The sequence below is a fragment of the Fukomys damarensis genome, unplaced genomic scaffold, assembly GCF_012274545.1.
Source record: "Fukomys damarensis isolate Sample0158 unplaced genomic scaffold, DMR_v1.0_HiC HiC_scaffold_16, whole genome shotgun sequence".
Classification (NCBI taxonomy): domain Eukaryota; kingdom Metazoa; phylum Chordata; class Mammalia; order Rodentia; family Bathyergidae; genus Fukomys; species Fukomys damarensis.
Genome location: NW_022900928.1, coordinates 88,103,361 through 88,121,061, shown reverse-complemented (window position 1 = coordinate 88,121,061; position 17,701 = coordinate 88,103,361). Strand labels below are relative to the sequence as shown.

Genomic DNA, 17,701 nt, shown 5'->3' with positions numbered 1-17,701 from the left:
GTTTAAATTAAAAAATTTATTACAGTAAGACACATTGCCATTAATGCTCCTCAAAATCCTCTCCCTTGCTTCCAACACAACTCACCTTATCATTCTTGCCAATTTTTTTGCTGTTTTTTGGATTTTTTTTTTTTTCTGTGTAGTTCAGACTGGCCTTGAATTTACTATGTAACCTAGGCTAGCCTCAAACTCACAGGGATCCTCCTGCCTCAACCTCCCAGGTGCTGGGATCACAGGTGTGCCCCATCATGCCCCGCATTCTTACCACTTTCTGAAGCAGTTCTGAAGCCCTATTTCCTGAGTGCCTTTTCAGGGGATGATAAAAAATACAGTGAGTAATGCTGGCAAGTGCCATCCAACAGAAAGTCAGACTTGTAAAAACATCACTTTGTCCTCATCCACCTCATTCACCAGATCTGGCACTGTGCAACTTCTGGCTCCTCCCCAGAGTCAAAATGATCATGAAAAGTAAACATTTTGAATCCATTCAGGACATCAAGGCAGCCACAGCAGCACAACTAATGACACTCATGAAAGAGGACTTGCAGAGCTGCTCCAGAGAGTGGTAAGAACAATGGGATGGATATATTTGAATCAAGGGGGAGAGATTAGAGAGGAATAATGCATCTTTTACTGTAATCATTTTTTAAAAATTTAAATATTCACCATATTTTAGGATCACATAGTACATATACTGTAGCTGTTCACATCACTATATGAATATCTGAGTGCTTGCTTCAGCAGCACATATACTATATGAGTATCTGAAAAAAATTTAAGTACTCTAAAGTAGAACTACACAAATGTAAAATTTTTGAAGTTTGTAGGCTTTGTGTTATATTTTTAGTGTACCTTCTTTTTTTTGTTTTATGGTACCAGGGGTCAAACTCAGGACCTTGTACTTGTGAGGCAGGCAGGATGTCCCTGAGCTAAATCCCCAGCCCTTTAATTCTTCTTCTGATTTTAAAAAATATTTAAATAAACAAGGTACAGTGGACCATCAAGGTAGGACCGACATTTTCATTTTAACTTATGAGCAAATGCTGGCTGCTTGTGGTTCCAGATGGCCTCAAACACAAATTTAACCCTAAGGAGATCTGAAAAGAACATCACAACATCCTTTCCTTTATATGGGGTTAACTGAGAAATCCTGGTCAATGTCTCTCTAAAGACACTGAGATCTGCCTGTATACAAGAGAGAGACTTTAAAGGCTGGATAGAGGTGCCAGAGCCTTCAACGGACCAACGTGAATTACAACCAGCCCTTGGGAATGAACTGAGTTTGTAAGTCAAGGATCCACTGTACTGTGACTTACAGAAGAGTAACAAAGATAAGACAGGTGTCTTATACCCCACACCAGGTGCCCCCTAAAACAAGCATCTTACATTACTATGCCCCACTTGCCACAGGTGAGGAACCAATATTTGCTACCTCATTATAAACTGAAGCTCCTACTTCTTAGGACTTCCTTACTTTGTCCTTAAGGCCTGTTTTCTCAGCAGGACTCCTCCCCATGCTGGGTCATCGTATCTGCACAGCTGTCTATGCTGTCCCCATTGTGGATGCCCTTGAGAGTCTAGAGGACAGGCAGGTTACTGTAGGTCTGTATGGTGGTTTCCTCGTGATCTTAACCTTGGGGCTTTTCTCCATCTCACTCACAGGTACACACACACACACACACACACACACACACACACAACCATGCTGACCACATGGCTGAGGTTTTCTTGGTCAGGTGATTCCTTCTTCCTGTGTTCCTCCTTTTTCTCTTTTTGGCAGTTCTAAGGATTGAACCCAGGTTCTTCACACTGAGCTGTATTCCCAGCCTTTTAATTAAAAATTTTTTTTGAGACAAGACTGTATTAAGTCACTAAATTTGAGGCTGGGCTCAAACTTGCAATCCTCCTGCCTCGGGCTCTCAGAGTGCTGGCATTGCAGGGGTGTGCCACCACACCCAGCGTGTGCCACATTCATAGGAAAGTTGTCATGTGAGCCTGTTCAGTGGGAGAGTTAGCTGTCAACCTCCTTGAGTCAGAGCATCTGCATAAAATGAGTGAGTAATTCTGTCCTGGAGGGTTGCTCATCGTCCTATTCCATCAGCACAGACCCTTGGATACAAGTGTCCTGAGGAGGGGTCCTTAGAGGCTGGGACCCAACCTGTGAGGGAGACTATGCTCTCCAGCCTGCCCGGCCCTGACTGCCTCCCACAGCAGCTGATCTACTGCCAGGCCCCGTGTGCGTCCCCATGGAGCCGGCCTCCCGGTCACATTCAGACACGGTGCCCACTGTTAACATCTTTCATTAGTACGGAACACCGGTTATGATTAATGAACCCAGGAAGGAATAAGAAATAAATTATTAACAAAAGTCTCCACATTATGCAGGTTTCCTTAGTTTTCCCTTAGTGTCCTTTTCTGTCTCAGGATTCCACATGACAATTGGTGGTGTTTTCCTGAGGGTCTTCTTGGCTGTCACAGCCTGTGGTGGCAGTCATTCACTCATTCATTCATTCATTTAAAGACAACTTTTCACTACTAGTTCAGGCTGCTCTTGGACTCACTATGGAAACAGGCTTGCTTCAAACTTGTGGGATTCTCCTGCCTCAGCCTCCCAAGTGCAAGGTTACAGGTGTGTACCACTAACCCTGGCCTTCCTGTGGTAGTTTTGAAGAAGACTGGTCAGATCCTTTGGAGAATGCCCCCGGACTAGACTGTGTTTTTTCTCATGAGTATGCTGAGTTTTAGGGAGAATCTACAACATTTTTTAAAATGAAAAAAGCCTGACCAAAAAAAATAAAGGTCAAATATGTCAAATAAATTATAATAAAACACCTGTTGCTTTGGAAAGAGGACAGATTACTGTTGACCTAATATAATAAAGTAACACCAACACCAGAAACATTAGCATTTTAGGTTAGGAAAATAAAGCACTCTTCCCTTCTGTTACTTTTCCATATTTAGTATTAACTTTCCGCCTATGAGAGGCACCGTGTGCAGTGCTGACATTATGCAAATCGCACTTGGAGGAAGAAGTTCTTTAAAACACAGTAATCTCGAGTTAAATGGAGGGAAAACCTTTGGAATGCACTGTTAAAATTCCTGAAAAGGCAAGAAGTTCAGACTCTCTGTATTTAAAAGGTAACTGAGATTTAGATGTTATCACAATGTTCCCTTCTTGCTTTTGTCCTTCTGCATGCCACTGCACAGAAGCCTAACTGCAGGGAGCCAATGGCCTCTGAGGTGTTAGACAACAGAGGAAGGCACCTGTTCGTGGAGTGATGTTAGCCCTGACCACCCTTAAGAACTATGCTGACCCAACACTATTCCTCCAGGGAGGTGCAACAAGGAACACTGGGAAGGACTGAGTATAAAGTGTTTAATTTATAATTGTCTGAGCTGAGCATGGTGGTGCATCCTATAGTTCTAGCACCCCGGAGGCTGAGGCAGGAGGATCACCACAAGTTCAAGGCCTGCTTGGGCTACATAGTGAGTTCAAAGTCAGCCTGGACTACATAGAGAGATCCTGTCTCAAAAAAAAAAAAAAAAAAAGAGATTCATATAATTTTTAAACCACTACATCAAAGTTTGGATGCAACAATGATAAACATGAAATGGTATATATGTGCAGGTAGATATTTCTCTACCCAAAAAAAGATCCGATGACATAACTCCCTCTAAGGCAGCCTCCCTTCCTATGCAGTAGACTCTTTCCTTTGAGGTCTCCAGCAATCTTTCTTTCCCCTACCTTTCTAGCCCCACCTCTGCCACACTTCCTAGAGTTCTGTACTCTGTACCCAAGTCAGTATCTCAATTTCATTTTTTTTTTTTTTTTTGAGACAGGGTCTCACTATGTAGCTGAGACTGACCTGGAACTCACTATGTAGCCCAGGCTGGTCTCGAACTCACAGTGATCCTCCAGAGTTCTGGGATTACAGGCATGTGCCACCACGCCCGGCAGTATCTCCATTTCAAAGGGAGGTGCTGAGCCTTGGCAGGTTTGGTTTAGGACCTGTGTTCTGAGGTTTCTGTCTCTGTCTGTACAGGCTGAGCCCCTCCAGACCAGCACCCCTTGTCCTGCTGTAGTCTGCCCAGATGCTGGCTACCTTGGGGTAGGCACTGACAGGGCCCTCTCAAGGACATGTTTCCTCGAAACAGCACATGGAGACCTTGCTTGCAATAAGGATCTTTGCAGATATAAGGAAGGGGATGCTTGTGGGAGGAGATCATCTTGGATTGAGGGGTGCCTAAATCTCATGATGAATGTCCTTATAAGAGAAAGAGAAGACAGAGATAAAGAGAGAGGACAGAGGCAGAGATGGAGTGATGCATTTCCAACAGGGGACACCAAGGAGGCCATCAGCCCTCGGAAGCTGGAGAGACAGGGGCCCACCTGCTGATGACACCCCCACCCCTGGGAGAATGGTTTCTGTTGTTCTGAGCTATAGTGGCCTCTGTTACGGTGGCTTCGGGAAGCTAACACAGCTTCAAAGTTCAGTTCAAAGGCCACTTCCTCCCACAGCACCACTTACAGCTCAGTGTGACCCTCAGCAGTGCTCTGTCAGTGATCCCCTGTGGCATGTCAAATGCCCTGATAGGCCTGGCTCTTCCTCAGACTTTGTCAGAAGCTTTCAGGGCAGCAACTGTGCCTTGCCTCACTGTATAATAACTCAGGAACCTGGGACTCCCCATGGATTCAAGCACAAGTCAAGGCCTGCCAGGGTGCAGGCCCTGTGGGACCCCAGGCAGAAGGCAGGGCAGCAACTGGGTCTGGACTTCTGCTTCTGTAACAGAGGGAAAATGACAGCAAGCCAAGCACACAGGCTTCAGATAACTGGGAATCAAGATTCAATAACCAGTAAATAAACATTATTTACAGTATACACTTTTACAAAATTAAGAGACTGGAAAGGAAAATAATTTTTTTTTTGATTACAGAAATAATTCTCCTATGGAAATACCTCGTGATTTTTTTTTTTTTTAAAAGCAAAACAGCATTGACCTAAAACTTTAACCTATTCGCAAAAACATTTTATACTGGAGCTATTTTCTAATTCTACTGGCTAAAATATGTGATTAAATAGAACTAAGATTGCAGAAGACTTTAAAGTATTCAAACTACTACATACAATGGTGCCTTGGTTTAAGAATTTAGTTTATTTTACAATTTGGGAGAAGATGGCTTTGTTTGTGTTTGTGTGGTCATGTTGGTCACCTGATGTGGAGTTTGCAAACCAGAACAGAAGCATTTGTGAACCAAGGTATTACTGTACATGTATTTTTTTACAAACCGCAAATAAAGCAAACAACTAGACAACCTCAGAGATAATCACTATAGTCATAAATTGCTTTTTAAAAAATTTATTTACATAGAATTTTAATTTAGAAAGATTCTGTTAAAAAATGTGTTGTAAGATTTTCTGGTCTGTATGGTATGGTGGTACATGCCTGTAATCCCAGCATTCAGGAGGGTGAGGCAGCAGGATCACCATGAGCTCAAAACCAGCCTGGGCTACATAGTCAGTTCAGGGCCAGCCTGAGCTACATACTGAGATCTCGTCTTAAAACAAAACCAAAACAAAACAAAACATCCCCCACAAATGCCAGGTCTTTTTGGCCATAATAGTATGAAAATGAAGACTATAATTTGTCAGTCAAGCAAAAATATTGAAGGATAACTGGAAAGATAGATACCAGTGTGAAATAGTTTTGCTAACTGGCTTTAACTGAAGAGTGGGATGGTCAATGAGACGATGAGTCAAACTGCAGGAGAAAGGCAAGCTCAGAAGGTAGAAGGTCAAGGCCATCTGGCCCCGGCGCGTGATGCTCACCCTGACATACTCTGCCCCATATTTTAACACGGTGCCATGGGGTTCTTGCTTATTCTACTGCTTCTAAAAATCTTAGTGTGCTAAATAAGTACAAATAATTTCAATACAGAGTGGTGAAAGAGGCAAGACCCCTGTAAGCACCCATCTCTGACACTCTGTGCTTTTTTTTTTTCTTTTTTGGCAGTGCTGTGGATGGAACCCAGGGCCTCACACTGCTGAGCAAGTGCTCACCACTGAGCCACACCATAGTCCTGGCATCCTCTGCTTTTGTCTTCAGACAGAAGAGGGAACAGAGAAAAGATGCTGGGAGGGTGGACACATGCCTGCATGGCACGGGAAGTCACCAGGGTGAGGACTTGTAGTTCTTCAAGGGTAAAAACACAGGTGCTCTCTGAGACCAGGAAGACAAGAGGAGGGACAACCTGGGCTGGCAACAGTATCTCCTACAACGACACCTTGACTAGGAAAAAATGACTTAGCTAAAACTTTGTTTCCGGAAATTATTATCTGAAATATCCTAAGAGGCATAAGGGTGTTTCTTAATAATAACAGTAATACAGCTACACATGGTGGTGTATGACTATAGTCCTAGCACTGGGGAAGCTGAGGCAGGAAAATCGCTAGAGTCCAAGACCTGCCTGGACAACACAGCAAGACTCCATCTCAAAACAAGACAAAAATAACATAACACAGAATAGCTAATATAGGAAAAACCATGTGACAGTTAAACTCATGTGTCTGATTTATTTCACTTAACATTATGGTCTCAAGGTGCACCCATGTACTTATGAATGCCTCAAGTTTATCCTTTATAGTATAGTAGTAGTACTCCTTTGTGTATAAATACATTTTCTTTATTCATTCACCTGTTGATGGACATATAAACATAAAGAACAAGACAAAAAATAATAGGAAGTAGGAAGATCTTTTTCAAATGGGAAAGGAAACCAGAGATGGAGGGAGGGGAGGGAAAAGGGATAAAAAAATAATTGAAAGAAAAAGGGAAATAGAGCTTTTGCGGATGGGAAGGCGACCAAGACATGGAAGGAGCAAGGAGGGACAGGGGACAAAAAAATAATTAAGATGTGCTATGCACATGTACTTACTCCCCAAGATAAATGTAGCCAGCAATGTAGCCAGTGAGTACTACAAACGAGTACTAAAAGAAAAGAGTAGTTCATACACCACAATGAGGGAAACCACTCAGCACTATTAACTGTTCATATTGCCGGGTGTGGTGGCACATGCCTTTAATCCCACGAGGCTGAGAAAGGAGAATTGCTGTGAGTTCAAGGAGAGGCTGAACTACATAGTGAGACCCTGTCACAAAAACAAAAAAACAAAAACAAAAACAAACAAACAAACAAAAAACCCAAAACCAACCAAATAAACACCAAAAAAGAAAACTGCTTCATACTCAAAAGAACTCCACAAGCTGGGTATAATTCACATCCCCTACTTACAGACCAGGAAACATGCAGCGGGTGGGGGCAGTAAGTAGCTTTCTCAGAACCATAGTACACTGCCGATAAGTGGCATGGATCCTTCTTCTGACATTCTAGGGCAGGGTAAGACACAATATGATCCAGTACCAGCCTAACAGTGTGTTTGTGTGTGTGTGTGTGTTGTGTGTGTGTGTGTGTGTGTGTGTGTGTGTGTGTGTGTGTGTGTGTGTACAGAGGGATAAATGTATACAGTAGAGAATGAGGATGCTGATTTAAATAAGGGGAGAGGAGAGTAAAAGAGTAATAACTTTTCCTAACAAGGGAAGAAGGAAAAGTATAATCAACAGCAAGCAAATACTTGGCTCCATGAGAAGTTGCCCTAAATGCCGAAGGAATGTCACACAGTGCTGTGACCCGGAAATTCTGAGGCCACATCAGTGTTTTAAAATGGCTTTCCCCCCCTCAATTCTAAGTACTACCTAAAGCATCTATGACTGCCAATGTTTCCTCCTTGTGAAACAGAACCCAGTCACTCAGCTGAAGTAACTCTGAGAGTCAAGGGCAGCTCAGAGGCGCTGTATTCCCGGTACTACAGCAGTCCTAGGACTGTCGGGATTCTGGGGTGCCCTACTGTGCCTGCTAGCCCACATCAGCCACGCCCCGGGAATTGGGAGGTGTTTCTTTCCACCTCTACTTTATTAGGGAGCTTCAAAAAGCTGCTATTTTGATCAAGATCACCAAGATGGTTGGTTTCTCTTCTGCCCTGTTGCTACTGACTTTTCAGAGTCGTTCTCAGAGGATTTCTTGATATACGGAAGGATTTCTTTTTTTTTTTTTTTTTTTTAATGGGGACAGGGTCTTGCTATGTACTTCAGCCGGGCCTTGTTCAAACTATGTAGCTGAAACTGGCCTCAAACTTACAGCAATCCTCCTGCCTCAGCCTCCAGAGTGCTGGGATTACAGGCGTGTCCAGTGGGATTCTTTTACTTCCCAGATAAGCAGGGATTGGTCAAAACACCCTGGGCTCCATCTACTACTATGTATTTAGGAGTTTTGCCCATAGGATAAGATTGATCATTTGTTTTCTTCTGTGTGCTATTTCCCACTAGGTTGTTTTGCCTTGTTTTGAGACAGGGTCATGCTATAGTTCAGGCTGGCCTTGAACTCACACCAATCCTCCTGCCTCAGCCTCCTGAGTGCTGGGATTACAGGTGTGCCCCACCATGCCAGGCATCCTGCTGGCTTTGATTTAAGGATCATGCTATTCTCGTGGAATGCACATCTTTTACTGGGCCCTAAAATAACTTAGACAATCAAGGAACAAATGATTCGCTGAAGGTTTTGTGGAATTCACCCACAAACAGGCTGGGTATCCTGTCTCTTAGGTAGGAAAAGAAGAGGAATAAAACCTTTTTGTTACTTTTAAAAAGTTTTCCATCTACCTAGTGCACCTATCTACAGGGTACAATTCAACTAGTTACTTTTAAATTTTATCTGTGGTGATTGAAGGGAGTAATAAAACAGGAAAACACACACCAGTAAAATTGAAAAGCTTTAAAACCTTTGATATATTCAGTTTTGTTTCTTGTAATACTACTTTTTAAAATCTCTGTTGATAGTTAAGAAACCTCTCTTATTTCTGACTCTCAGTTTTTCTTTTTTTCATTTTCTTTGCTTTTGCATTGCTACAGATTGAACCGTTCTTACCACTGAGCTACTTCAGTCTTTTAAAAAACTTTGAGACTTGGTCTAACTAAGTTGTTCAAGCTGCCTTGAATTTATGATCCTCCCACCTCACCTCCCAAACAGCTGGGATTAAGTGTGCAGCACAACATCCAGTTTAGTTTTTCTTGGATAGATTTGGGCACCATGGCGCACACGTGTAATCTCAGAATCTGGGAGGTTGAGGTAGGAAAACAGCCAGTTGTTTGAGACCAGCCTGAACTACAAACCCTTCCCCCCTTTCAAAAACCCAAGACAGATACTGATTTCAAGACAGGTACTTCATTCAAGCCTCCAGAAGCCCTCCATTTGACATTCTGACAAAAGGCAATTCTGATAACTGAAATATTTCAGTTTGCCATATCTTACATTTGTCCACAAATGTGTGCACATCTCTGGGGTTCAGCAATGGATCTTCTGGTTGTGGGTCTCCAGACATCTCTGAAATAGCGCACCCATGCTCTTCCAACAGCTGCAAGCACTGTGAAGATTTCCTGCTTCACTACAGTAGGGTCCTAATGGCAGATGCCTTTGGCAGCTCACAGCCAGGGGTCCCTGCACCAGGCTGGGGTGCTCCTGCAGGGACTGTGCAAGGGGATTCCGGGACAGGAGGGGGCTGCCCAGACCACTACTGGATCAGCCAGTGGGCGCAGGTGGCTACCAGAACTCAGGGAAACGTTTAGGCTGAAGGTTGATGGGAGGAGTACAGATGAAGCTCTGCATAGGCTGGGAGTGTGGGAGGGGTGTGGGGTTGCAGGACCCCTCCACTGCCGCCCTGAAGGAACCGTGTGTGTTCTGCTGACTGGAAGCTCTCGGGAGCCCAAACTTTTGGGGTTTTTATGGAAACCACATTATGTCTACATAGTGGAGTAAATTAGGGGCCTCTGGTGATCAGCTCAATCTTCAGACACTTTCTCCTCCCCAGAAATTGGGGTGGGTCTGAAGTCCCGACCCTCTAATCCCACCATGGTCTTTCTGATGATAGCCCCATCCTGAAGCCACCCCGAAGCAGCTGGCCAGTGGTCACCTTTTAATACACAGAAAGACATGTATCACTTTGAAGAAGCCAAGGATTTTAGGGTTGTATGCCAGGAAATAGGAGGCCAGACCAAATGTATCTTTCACAACGTCCGGTGACCTTGAGCCTGACGTTGTAAATGGAGTTAGCACCAAGAACTAATCATAAACAATACCAAGCGGACAGCACACGTGCACGCACACACAGCAGACATAGAGATGCCCATTGCCAGAGGATGCACACTAATGGGTCCTCAACTTAAATTTCTGCTTAGTTTTCCTTTTTTCTCCTTTCCGGGACTGTTATTACAGTTATATGTGGAGACTGGACACTGTACTGGGGCTCTTTGGCAAAATGTTATTTTGCATTGCTTCATCCTCACAGAGGCCTAGAAGTTAGGTACTATCATTAATTCCAAATTACACATGAATCTAAAGCTTGAAACAATTTGCCTAAAGTCCTGGAGCTGGAAGACAGAAGAAATGGGCCCCACTCTGAGCCTGACTCATCTTGTTAATTACTATGGCACTAATTGCACACACATTTGAAAAGGGGGCTGGCCTACCATGTGCCCAGGCTTCAAAGCTGGGGAAATCAGTGAAAAGCTAGAGCCAGGCAGAGGGCACTAACACACACACTAGGTGCATATGTGTACCCTAAGGAGGTCCTGAGGGGCTGATTAAACCTCCCATTTCAAAGGCAATGAACCACACCATCGAGCTAGCAGTTTGCTGCGAGCAGCTTACCCTCATTATTTACAAATGAGCCAAGTACAACCTAAAAAGGTATCAATCAACTAGCACAACTGCAGGAACTCAGTGACATCACATAAATCCAGATCCCTGAAAACAGCTACTAGTGGGACAGAGGAAAGCAGCTTATTAAAAGAGATTAAAAAATGACTATAATTTAGCCAAAAGGTTGCCAAATTAGTTCCCTTCCCCTTAATGACTCCCCTTATTACCAGGGATAAGACACAGTCCTTTGCCCATACCAACAGTGCTACAGAAGAAAGACCATGGACTTTCCCTCCAACGACAGCCTGTGTAAGTAAGTAGCCTGCTCTGCCTGTGTGTGCCAGCTCAGAGCTACCCAACTACTAGGCATGCCATGTTCTAATTCAGTTGGGTGGCATTGTTTTGTACCTTTGAGAGACCCTGTCACTGCCTCCATTTCTCTACTTGTCCCTGCTCTTTGGCCCGTTAACCAGCTGACCGCAAGGCCAGGGGAGTTCCTCTCAATCTCACTAGGCCTTCAAAATGAATGCTAATTTTTTTTTCAATCAGAGCAACACTAACCACATGAAATACACCAAGCCTATTAGCCAGCATAAAAGTTAAAGCTCCAAAACACATATGCTCATTTTGTAACAAATACCAAGAGAAAATGAGCCCTATTTATCACAATATCTTCAGGACCTGGCAGACACTAACTTTTCCATTTCCATCTTCAGACAGCACAGGATGTAGTGGTAAAGAACTACTAATCAACCCCTTTTGCCTTCATGGCACCCAGAGATTGTGAGGGGCCCTGGAATTGTGCCACACGAGGTCCTACCTGGGGCCAAGACAGCTTCCCTGAGAAACCACAGTGAGCCGAGGACTTGGAAATGAGCAGGTGGCCAAAAGGAGAGGGTACAGGTCTCTCTGATGCCCAGACAGCCTGGCAGGCAGCCTGGGGGACCTTGAAGACAGCCAGGAGAGCTAGAGGGAAACAGAGGTAAAAGAAGGAAGAGAAAGAAAGAGGACACCAGACAACATGCTAAGAAACGTGACTTCAACACAGAGGCAACTGAGGGGGGGATTTAGCTCAGGGGTGCTGCACCTGCCTCCCAAGTGCAAGGTCCTGAGTTCAGTCCTCAGTACTGCAAAAAAACAACAACAACAAAACAACCAAAAACAAACAAACAAAACCAAAGGCAACAGGGATCTCTGAAGGTGTGAGGCCCGAGTGTGATAGGACCACACAGATGACAACAGACAATGTCTCCAACTGCAGCAGGGAAAGTGGGTGCTGGAGAGGTCTGTACTGGGACTGTGCATCGTGGTCATCAGAGCCACAGACGCAACTGTGGAGGGCAAGGACAGAACAAGAAGGCAGCAGAGTTCAAACTGAGTCATGAGAAAGTCCAGTACCTAAGGCCCAAGATGGGAGGGCAACTGTGGGAAATGCAGGCTACTTTGCATTAGGTGTCAGAGAAAAAAAATTAAAAAAGAAGAGCATGACCTTTGAGGAAACAAGCAGCCAGACTCACAGGAGGAGGGCACCAGGAGAGCTGTGTCGTGTCACAGAAATCAAAGGTGTCCCTAGAAAGGGCGTGGAGGGTATCCTCTGTGGACCAAGACTTCAGGTGTCCACTGGATTTGGGACAGGGAGGCCCCGGGCAACCTTGGTGACCATGAGTACAGTGAGAGAAAAGGAGTAAAAACTGGAAAGAGGGAGATCCAAAGGGAAGATCACTTCATCCAGGTCATGCCACTGATTCAGGGCTCTGAGATGGAACACGTGCATCTGGAACCTGGCTTCGACCTTGTAGGTTTGTCACCTGGGAGGAGAGATTTCCCCACTGATCTTACTGCCCCTTAGGCATGTCCTGAGGATTGGATTAGCCTACAGGACCTCAAACAGTGCCACAACATATGCCAGCTATTAGTATAATCATGGAAAGAAAGGATAAAAATCCTTCTAATGTTTCTAGCAAGCTCCTCTGTACAATCAAGCAGCTTTCCCTCCTTACAATCCACAGGTGAAACTTCAAGTTGCAGTGGTTGAGCCTCAGGCTGGGGACTCTGGGCTGTGGGCTGGAGAGCTAGAGCTGGGTAGTGGTAGAGTTCAGGCAAGTCTTCGACAGGGAAGGCCACACAGCCGATGGCTTTCAAGGTGGTTTAGGCACCTGTGAAGCCCGGTGACAAGTCCTGCTTTAAGATACCCCCAAATCTAGGAGCTGAGGCCAAATCTGCCTATGCATTTTTCTCTAAAGTTTAACCTGGTCGATCGCTCATGGTTCTGGGCTGGAGAATCTAATACAATGCGCATGCCTGACAGGGTCTCCAAAGGGTGGAAAGGGTTTCACAGTAAGACAGGAAATAAGTGAGGAGAGAAGGGACAGACTCACTCTTTTTTTAAAAAAAACAAACATCTTGCTCTGGACTAATCCATGCCTGTGAGGCCAACATTAACCTTTACTGAAGGTGGGGCCCCATGACACTGTCACTCTCAATACTCTCACCCTGCGACCAAGCTTCTAGTGCAAGCACTTTTGGGGGACAGACCACATTCAAACGTCAGCACAATCTATAACCAAATGTTGGTATAGCCTGGCTTTTGATTTTAAAATGTGCAACTAAACCTCTACAAAGTTTGGCAACAGGTTAAAGACAGGCTCAGATGGGCAGGAAGACTTTAACTCCAGGTATTCATAAAACTACAACTACTCCTCTTGTCAAGAATCAATGTATCCCTTGCCTCAGATGAACACACAACTCATCAGGGAAGGGGAGAGTCTGGATAATATCATCAGCAGTAACATGTGATAAGCCTGTCACTTTGCTGTCTCTACCACCAGGGGTCACTGCCCCTCATACCAGAGACAATGACCTTGTTGAGCCTGACCATGGGCTCCACACCTAGAAAGGCAACCATCCAGCAGGCAAGGCTAAAGAGTCCACCTCATCCTCTTGGTCCCTTCCCCCTTTCCCAAGCCTTTTCACACGCCTCTCCCATTACCCCCACTTCAGGAAATTCTAACTCCTGCTCCATACTGGGTCCTATATCGTGGCCCTTTGGAGGGCTAGGAACTGCTGCAGTGGCCCAGATGTTTCACCCTCACCAAGAAGCAATCCTTCCTCACTAGTTTGCTTCAGGGCATCACCCCTGAGGCAAGAATGAGTTATAAACAAACACGATATCCTTACACAGACTGGTTGTTGGTTGCTCTGGGGTCCTCTTGAAGCTACCAGAGAAAGCAACACAGCAGTCCTTGTTTTTACCAGGAAAACCCATAATGATGATAATAATAAAGTCTCAAGAGACTCCACAGAATGCCCAAGGAAATGCAGCCACTTCATTGCACAACTGGGCCTAAAACCCTAGGTTCTTTTTTTGGGGGGTGTGGGGTACTAGGGATCAAACTGAGGACCTTGTGCTTGCGAGGCAGGCAGCAGAACCACTGAGCTAAATCAAGATTCTTTTTTGTTTGTTTTTTTTTGAGATAGGGTCTCACTATGTAGTTGAGACTGACCTGGAACTCACTATGTAGCCCAGGCTGGTCTTGAACTCACAGCGGTCCTCCTGCCTCAGCCTCCCAAGTGCTGGAATCACAGGCGTGTGCCACCACACCCAGCAAACCCAAGATTCTTAACTGAAAATAAATGCTTTCTCTCCTGCACGAGGTGGCCCCCACCTTCCCTAATTCTGATCCCTGTGGACTTGCTGGGCCAGGCTGCTACAGCACAGGAACATGTGGGACTTTGGAAAACACACTGCAGGTGGAGAACGGGGAGGAAGAGTGGTTGGGGCAGTCAGTACGGGTAGGGAGGGAGGGGGAAAAGCTGGCCAGATCACACAACAAGTTATTGTGAACCTGAACCAGTGCAGGTCTTCCACTGCTGGCAATGACAGGTAGGAGATGGGGGTGGACACAGTCTCCTAAGGAGGCTGCGGAATCTGCCAACGGTGCCACGAGGCTTATTAATCAGAGTGAGGCTGCAGGCTGAAGATCTACTTCAAAGACACTCATGGTCTATGATCAGGTGCTTGCAAAATTACCTGTGCTTGGTCCTGGCCAATAAGTAAGCGCAAGACAATTAACAATAGGCACAATCAGGAAAGATGTGACTGGTATCCCAATAAAAAATTTTAAAAGCAAACATAAACTGATCATTTTGGGTGAGGTACTGTTCTCATCATGTTTCATTTACTGAGGTACTGAATCCTCCAACACAGAGCAGCTACAAATATGTTGGTAATCACCCAGATCCCTGAAATCCTGCAGAGCACCTACTCCACGCAGCCCTAATGGGCACTGGAAGAGTAGCTGAGCTGAAAAAGTGTAGAAGGTAAGTGTTTATCTAGGGGATGCCTCAGACAGAAGGTGAGGTTTGGGGTGCATCTTGAATCTCTAATAAGATTAGCGAGGTGCAGAAAGGGTTACACCCTATGGCTCATACAAAACAGGGACAAATGGGCAGCGGTGTGGCACACTACGCAGGAAGGCCTTATTGGGCCGGCTCTGGTAAACTGAAGGCTTACGGTGTTGGGCCTTGGGCTGCTGTTTCCACGCTACAAGAGCAAGCTATGAGTCCTTATAACCAACCCATAATCAGGAGTCTCTCTCCTCAGAGAAGTCTGAACCAGAGTCATGCTGCCACCTGGCAAAAATGCAGTCTCAAGTCCCATCCCAGACCTGGCAAACCAGGATCTGCCTTTTAATCTCTGGCAAGTCTGCTGCACAGAAAGGGGGCCAGGAGAACTTATGCTTATCCTATGTGCAAATGGGAAAGCGGCAAAGGGCAAAGGCCATCAAATCCATGATGGACAAGGGTCTCTCTCATTATTATAGTCAGAGGTTTGAGGAGGATGAGAGGAGCTCATGTCAAACCTAAGGCAAAAGATGACCCAGGCTGTGGGTATCACCGATCTTTTCCCCCTACTTTGTTAGCTAGTGCCTCCAATTGCTTGTAAGAAGTACAGTATGATTTATAATTTATTAGGAAATAGAAAAATACTTGGTAACAGGACTATCAGTGATCATGTGTTTCCATGCATTAAAACAAAAGTATCACCATCAAAGTCATGTCTCCAGGAGCCAATGCATAAATTAAGATATTAACTGGATAAGGAGGAATTTTAAAGATAAACCAAGGATCTATTCAATAGCTACCTATTATGCAGACTGCTAACACATCAGTTCAGAGGATATTTTAAAATGTGATGTCTTACTGCTAAGGACTCCTCTTACCTGCAATGTACAATTCTGCTTGCTATTTGGTTTTTCTAAATTTTGGATGAATAAGCAATTTAAAGTTCCAAAGACACAAAGCAGCATTTTGGACTACCACGACAACACCATTCCCTCTTCCAGTTTGGCTCACAGCTTCCAAGTAATTGTTTAACATTCTGCCTCCTTAAAAATCTGGAAAAGTTTGACAGGGTTATTTGTGGGATTCAGTATGCTTTAAAGTAATGACGGCAATACAGATAAAAATAGACAGGTGAGAAGTATTCTTAGATTTAATACTTTACATTTATTACACTGGCAGAAACAATGCAAAAGAAAAAAGATTGTATATCAGCTTTGATAAATGCAGCATAAATGAATCTCAAGAAAAAAAGGAAAAGCCATCAAAAATGGGTTGAGAAGAATCTCTTATTAAGATTCATTAATGGGCCAGGGATTTAGCTCAAGTGGTTCGGTGGCCTGCCTTGCAAACGCAAGCACCCGAGTTCAATCCCCGGTACCAAAAAAAAAAAAAAAAAAAAAAAAAAAATTCATTAATAAAAGCCTTAAAAAGTTCATAAATTTGGTGCAATGGTTAATGGCCCTCTATTTTATAACAGTAACTAACATTTACAAAGTGTTTACTATGGGTTTAAACTGTACTACCATGATTTAGATGGTCTCATTCATCCTCAAAATGCTCTGACATTAGCTCCATCTTACAAATGAAACTAAGGCCGAGAGAGGTTAAGCAACTTGACCAAGGTCACACAGCAAAGTAAGAGGTGGAGGTGAGATTTGAACCCAAGCCTGGGTTCTTAAAACATGTGAAGGTTCCTCTATTAGATACTGCTCTCCAGTCTCCTGCCTCCATGTTAATCTATAAATAATTTAAATGTAGACACTCCTGGTTACTAATATCAGACAAAACACTTCCCATCTAGACTTTCAAAGTCTTAGTGGAAAGGGCACAAGATGTCATTCTGTGGACAGTAGTTAAAATGTGCCCTGCAACACGAACACCAAAGAAGATACAACTGAATAAAGACACCGGATTACCTTTGGGTAGGATAAAAAACAAATTAAATCCGGGAGAATTCTGAAATGTTGTTAATAAATACGGAGGGGGGCTTTTAATTAGGATGTGATACCTTGTAGCCAACATGTCTGCCAGATGCTGTCGACAATGCACTCATGTTCCCGGGTTAGTGCTCCCGAGTCGGCTGTACACGCTTAAGTAATTGCCTGATCATAAATGAACAGGGGTATTAAAGTAAAGTTGGCACAGGGGACAGCATCCACATGGCACATTCTTTGTTTCCGGAGCTTTATTCTATCACTACTCTTGGAAAAAAGAGAAGTCACTAAATAAATAATGGGAGCCCATAAGACGATGAGGAGGCCTTTTAAATTCCCCAAACTGTCAAGCATCTTATGTAAAGTTCTCTTTTGACTTCGAGCTCATCGGGTTCCATTTTAAATATTAATTTTGTCAGAGTACAAGCTCATCCCCTTCAAAGGCTAACAGCTTCCGAGCAGGATGCTGGGGAAGCTCATTACACCGTTTTAAATATTAATTTTGCCAAGGAGCAAGCTCATTCCCTTCAAATGCTAACAGCCTCCCTTAAATAAGGTCCAGGTTATTTACCTGTAAGAAGAGCACAAGAAGAAAATAGAGCAGGGAGAAGAAAACCCGAGAGGAGCGGAGAGGCGACAGAAATGACCCAGTGAGGGTCGCTGAACTCGAGCC

General features: G+C 44.3%; 1 protein-coding gene across 1 annotated transcript in view; it reads right to left on the bottom strand.

Annotated features, from left to right (window-relative positions):
• Prkag2 (protein kinase AMP-activated non-catalytic subunit gamma 2) overlaps nucleotides 1-17,701 on the bottom strand; it is a 243,229-nt gene that overhangs the window by 54,504 nt on the left and 171,024 nt on the right. Inside the window, exons 7-8 of the mRNA XM_033763960.1 lie at nucleotides 11,927-12,081; nucleotides 11,571-11,804 (exon numbers count right to left, since the gene is read on the bottom strand). Of these exons, the coding sequence (XP_033619851.1) occupies nucleotides 11,571-11,804; nucleotides 11,927-12,081 (389 nt within the window). The remainder of the gene's footprint in view (nucleotides 1-11,570; nucleotides 11,805-11,926; nucleotides 12,082-17,701) is intronic.